At 41.4% G+C, this 6,000-nt stretch overlaps 1 protein-coding gene across 1 annotated transcript in view; it reads left to right on the top strand.

The window, feature by feature from the left end:
- Positions 1-1,532: 1,532 nt before the first annotated feature.
- STMND1 (stathmin domain containing 1) overlaps positions 1,533-6,000 on the top strand; it is a gene marked incomplete at its 3' end in the record, with an annotated part of 35,292 nt that continues 30,824 nt past the window's right edge. The window contains exon 1 of the mRNA XM_030189209.1: positions 1,533-1,739. Within this exon, the coding sequence (XP_030045069.1) occupies positions 1,533-1,739 (207 nt within the window). The remainder of the gene's footprint in view (positions 1,740-6,000) is intronic.

Below are 6,000 nucleotides of genomic sequence, written 5' to 3'. Positions count from 1 at the left end.
GCATAGCAACAGTATTCTGCCATGTTAACAGTTAACCTGTAGTAACTACCCATGTGTCCTTTGTATTCCATCCCCCTTTTACATTAGGTGGTTAGCACAGAAATTACTATGCGCTAATTGTTAAGGCTGCATTATCTGTAACAGGGTCTCATCACATTATCATAGTGACTATAAAGTTTTCAATTATTTCAAAATTTAGTTTTATTTGAATTATTTGAGATATCTATTGTGCTGTACATATTTTTATTTTTTACCTTAACTCACATGACCTAATGGGTATATTAGCGCCATCTTTCACACCCTGTTACAATTTTGTGGGTATGCACAGGGTGATGGTATTTCCTGCCCATCTCCTTGAAGTCAACAGTTCAAATGCAACAGTGTTTGATTACACTGGCCAGGCAAAACACTTGGGGTTTCTTAATACTGTCTTGTCATGGTTATCTGCTGGAAGGGGCAGAGATTGTCAGTAGTAGGGAATAACTTTTCTTCTCTTTTCTCATGTTCTCTCCTTCCTATCCTGACTTTCCTAAGTAGCACAAACTCCTTTCCACTGAGGGCTGGAAGGAAAGTCTCCTCAACTGAATCTTAAGGACAAAGGGGTCACCCCCAAATGCAGCAGTCTTTTTGCACCCCCCTTGCTCCTCCTCACCTTAAAGGCATCATCTCCAGGACACCTGTGTCCCAGTGGATATGTGATCAGTCCATATTTGCTGATTCAGTTGAGATTTATGATGATATACTAGTACCTGGAGAGGAAGGGTTGAAAGATATTGAGCCATGGGATGGGGAAGGAGGATTAAAGATAATAGTGCTGTTGTACCTCCTTCTTTTGACACACCAGTTACAATTGACTTTTGCCTGGTACTAAAAGCTAGCAAGAAATCACAAAGCCCCTTTACTACTTCATCTCCATGATTGCTGTTTCAGTCATTTCAAGGTCATTTCACAATCTTGAATTCAAAGAATCTTTGAAACTGAAGGACTGAATTTTCCTTCTTACTAAATTGTGGAACTTTTGGGTCTGGGACAAAACAAATCCATTCAGCCTCCAGCCACAAGAGAAATTATAATTCTGAGTAGGGTTACCATATGGCTCCAGAAAAAGGAGGACGGATTGAGCCAGTGGGTTTTACTTCCATTGCTTTCAATGGACAGCAATTGCTTTCAATGGAAGTAATTGAGCCAGCCCGGTTTTACTTCCATTGCTTGAAACCAATGGAAGTAAAACCCGGCTGGCTCAATCCGTCCTCCTTTTTCTGGACACTCACAGATTTGCCCGATCTAATTATACAAAATGTTCAACGATTTTTTTTCTCACACTGCTGATCTACTGTCTCCCTACTGCAAACTTCCCCCAGTACATTTTCCCGGGCAGTATGAAATCTGGCCTCTAATATCTCTTTCCCCCGCCCCCCTTGCTATATTCCCCACGGGTGAGATCATGCTGACGCATACATGGGAGATTCCACCCTGGGAGAGCGGACACAAGTATCACGTCCTTCACTTTTAAAGATTCCGAGCGCGCCATAATGAGGTCATTTATTGTAGCAACCGCCCCTAGCAACAGCGGAGTCCCTAGCAACGGCTGCCTGGGAAGCTATAAGAAGCGGGAGCTGGGGGCAGGCATTGGCCGGCTGGTGGCGCTTGTGAGCGCACAGATGGGTTGCAGCGAATCTACAGCTGTGCGTACAACCGGAGACCCGCGGAGCGGACGGAACCGAGGAAAGAAACCAAAGGTAAAGTCTGCATACTAAAACAAACTTCTCGATTGTCTGGCAAATAGTGAATAAATGAAGTCGAATGTAAAGAGAGGGATTCCCTCCAGTACCCGTATACCAGTCGGTAATATAACTATTCGAAAAGGTATATCAGGAAAGAAACTGGTGTAAGGTCTGGAGCTGACTAATGCATCATCAGTGCTTGAGAGCGGAGGAGTAGCCTATTGGTTAGTGCAGTGGACTTTGATCCTGGGGAACTGAGTTCAATTTCCACTGCAGCTCCTTGTGACTCTGGGCAAGTCACTTAACCCTCCATTGCCCCTGGTAAAAAAATAAGCACCTGAATATATGTAAACCGCCTTGAATGTAGTTGCAAAAACCTCAGAAAGGCAGTATATCAAGTCCCATTTCCCCTAGGTTACAAAAGTTCAGTTTGTGAAGATCAGTCAATCCTTTCTGATTTGAAACTAGTTAGATTTCTAAAAGGTAGCGTGTTAAAGTTTCCAAAAGGACTTATGTATTCTATAGGTGAGTTTTCACCAAGGGGAAATGGTGTTAGTCACTCTTCCTCTGAGCTGGCAGCTTTCAGGACTTTTCTCACCTCATCCTAGATCCTGCAAGGTGCAAGAAACAGTGTCACACACACTCTAAAAACATAATGGCTTCTATGGAACCTGACTTATTAAACATGATTACTGTTGTCTAGTTCCCTACATTATTTTTGTTATTTTATACAGTATTTTGTATTTCATTTGATATAGGACATGACATTTTTACTTTCAGCAGAAATATGTTACAAGAAAATGTGAAGGCCAGTTCAGTGGCTTGAATGCACAGTCCCCAGTTTAGTCCCTGCTTTGAGTCTTCCATTCATCAGATCGGAACATAATGTCCTTTTTTTTTCTGCTAAAACATTCACTGTGGAATATAAAGCCTTTGTTTAAACAGTCAACATTTGGAACAAAAGGAAAAATCTCATTAGCTTCTCTCTAGGAGAAACAGGAATACTGTTATTTAGTCCGACTTAATAATATCCTGCCTTTAAAATATATCTACATCCAAAGCCAGTAATAATAAATTATCAGTAAGTGGTGGAAAATTAATTGCCTCATCAGGTGCCTATGTTATACTTTACCATGTTATGGTAAAATATACTTGTTTTGTATTACCTTCCTCAAACAAAAATTCAATCCAAAATGTTTACAGCAAACAAAATAAAACATCAGTACAAATGCAGCATCATACAATACAGAACCATACATCAGTTCAATATATTATAATAAAACATAAGAAATCAAAACCTAAACTACCCCTAACAAAAATCATATAATAAATTATGATGTGCTGTGCTCCTGTAAGTCTGAGGTGAAAAATTAAAATAGGGTTAAATTGCACTAATAATTCAAAAGGCAGAAGCACTAAAGTTAGAACTTTTCAAAGATCTCTAACGTAGTTCAACATGTTCACTTTATAGTGTTTTGCTCTTATCTATACATATTATATTTGCATGTATATTTATGGAACATGTTATATTATTTATTTATGTATTTGGATGTATGTTTACTTTTTGCATCAACTCCAGCTCATATGCAGTATTGATGTACTTTTCAATATGTTTATATTGTTTTTAATGTCTTTTGTCAGACCCCTGACGCAGGCGTATACACGCCAAAACACAGCTTATGTTGAATTGATTTATTAAAGGACTCCTGATTGTTCTACTCTTGAAGGCCCATTTGTGATTCTGTTTTGCTGTTCTTGTTTGTGTACTCTTGAACCCTTTCTTCTGTTACTTTAATGTATCAGTCAACATGTATCATTGAACTTTTGAGAACTGCAAAACAAGCAAAGGCTCCAGTGTAATAAAATATGCCAAAACCCTAGTTCACTTTTTGCCTAAATTTTAAGGCATATTTTCTGATGCTAATTTTACTCCTATATTTAATATGAGTATTAATGCTGAAAAAAGCCCTTTAAATTGGCCTCTTAGAAAGTGAAAATAAAAAAACAAAAACACAGCATCCTGAGACCTGGGCTCCCCAAGTTGGAACCCATAGACAGGGGATTCCCAGAAAGGGAACTCAGATCCCAGCACATCTAAGCCCAAGATTTCCAAGCCAGAGGAATCTGCCTAAGGACCCCTGAGTTAGAAACCCTCTGATATGGGAGCCCTGAGCTAACCAGCCTCTAACCCAGGACCAAAAGGTCTGAATGACTCCTGGGATCCCATATCCTCTTGTTTTTTTTTTTTTTTGTTATATTTCAGCCACTGACCCAATTATTCCCTCACCTTCCCATCTACTTACCTACCCACCCACTCACTCACCTACCCCCACTCACCCTACCCCCAACCCACCCCCACTCACTCTCTCAGATATTGGTAATAAATGATCCTAGTCTCTATCTCCAGGTTTTCTCTTATATGGAGGAAGATTTAAACAAAACTAGAGGCAGGAGGCATTGACTCTTTTGGAACACAAAGAATCCCAATAAGATATCTTTTAAACATTTCCCTCCGGATTCTATATTTGGTACCTTAATTTCCACATGGAAATCAAAGCGTATTCTATAATAATGTGCATAACTTAATTGGTTAACTAGCTAATCAGTGCTGTTAATTGGATGTTAATAAGCAATTATCAGCACTAATTGCCATTATAATTTACTTGCACAACTTGCTAAGCATATTCTGTAATGTGGTGCTCCTAAATTCTAAGTTGCATAGTTGAAAAGGGGGTGAGGTTTTGGGCATGACATGGGCGTTTCTAAAATCTGTGCGTATTGTTATAGAATACACCTACTCTGCACCTAATTCAGGCATCAGGATTTACACCAAGTAAAACATGACATACAGTGGGGGAAATAAGTATTTGATCCCTTGCTGATTTTGTAAGTTTGCCCACTGACAAAGACATGAGCAGCCCATAATTGAAGGGTAGGTTATTGGTAACAGTGAGAGATAGCACATCACAAATTAAATCCGGAAAATCACATTGTGGAAAGTATATGAATTTATTTGCATTCTGCAGAGGGAAATAAGTATTTGATCCCCCACCAACCAGTAAGAGATCTGGCCCCTACAGACCAGGTAGATGCTCCAAATCAACTCGTTACCTGCATGACAGACAGCTGTCGGCAATGGTCACCTGTATGAAAGACACCTGTCCACAGACTCAGTGAATCAGTCAGACTCTAACCTCTACAAAATGGCCAAGAGCAAGGAGCTGTCTAAGGATGTCAGGGACAAGATCATACACCTGCACAAGGCTGGAATGGGCTACAAAACCATCAGTAAGACGCTGGGCGAGAAGGAGACAACTGTTGGTGCCATAGTAAGAAAATGGAAGAAGTACAAAATGACTGTCAATCGACAAAGATCTGGGGCTCCACGCAAAATCTCACCTCGTGGGGTATCCTTGATCATGAGGAAGGTTAGAAATCAGCCTACAACTACAAGGGGGGAACTTGTCAATGATCTCAAGGCAGCTGGGACCACTGTCACCACGAAAACCATTGGTAACACATTACGACATAACGGATTGCAATCCTGCAGTGCCCGCAAGGTCCCCCTGCTCCGGAAGGCACATGTGACGGCCCGTCTGAAGTTTGCCAGTGAACACCTGGATGATGCCGAGAGTGATTGGGAGAAGGTGCTGTGGTCAGATGAGACAAAAATTGAGCTCTTTGGCATGAACTCAACTCGCCGTGTTTGGAGGAAGAGAAATGCTGCCTATGACCCAAAGAACACCGTCCCCACTGTCAAGCATGGAGGTGGAAATGTTATGTTTTGGGGGTGTTTCTCTGCTAAGGGCACAGGACTACTTCACCGCATCAATGGGAGAATGGATGGGGCCATGTACCGTACAATTCTGAGTGACAACCTCCTTCCCTCCGCCAGGGCCTTAAAAATGGGTCGTGGCTGGGTCTTCCAGCACGACAATGACCCAAAACATACAGCCAAGGCAACAAAGGAGTGGCTCAGGAAGAAGCACATTAGGGTCATGGAGTGGCCTAGCCAGTCACCAGACCTTAATCCCATTGAAAACTTATGGAGGGAGCTGAAGCTGCGAGTTGCCAAGCGACAGCCCAGAACTCTTAATGATTTAGAGATGATCTGCAAAGAGGAGTGGACCAAAATTCCTCCTGACATGTGTGCAAACCTCATCATCAACTACAGAAGACGTCTGACCGCTGTGCTTGCCAACAAGGGTTTTGCCACCAAGTATTAGGTCTTGTTTGCCAGAGGGATTAAATACTTATTTCCCTCTGCAGAATGCAA

This window comes from Microcaecilia unicolor, unplaced genomic scaffold, assembly GCF_901765095.1.
Source record: "Microcaecilia unicolor unplaced genomic scaffold, aMicUni1.1, whole genome shotgun sequence".
NCBI lineage: Eukaryota > Metazoa > Chordata > Amphibia > Gymnophiona > Siphonopidae > Microcaecilia > Microcaecilia unicolor.
The sequence above is the reverse complement of the archived record's forward strand: the minus strand, read 5'-3'. Positions and strand labels throughout refer to the sequence as shown.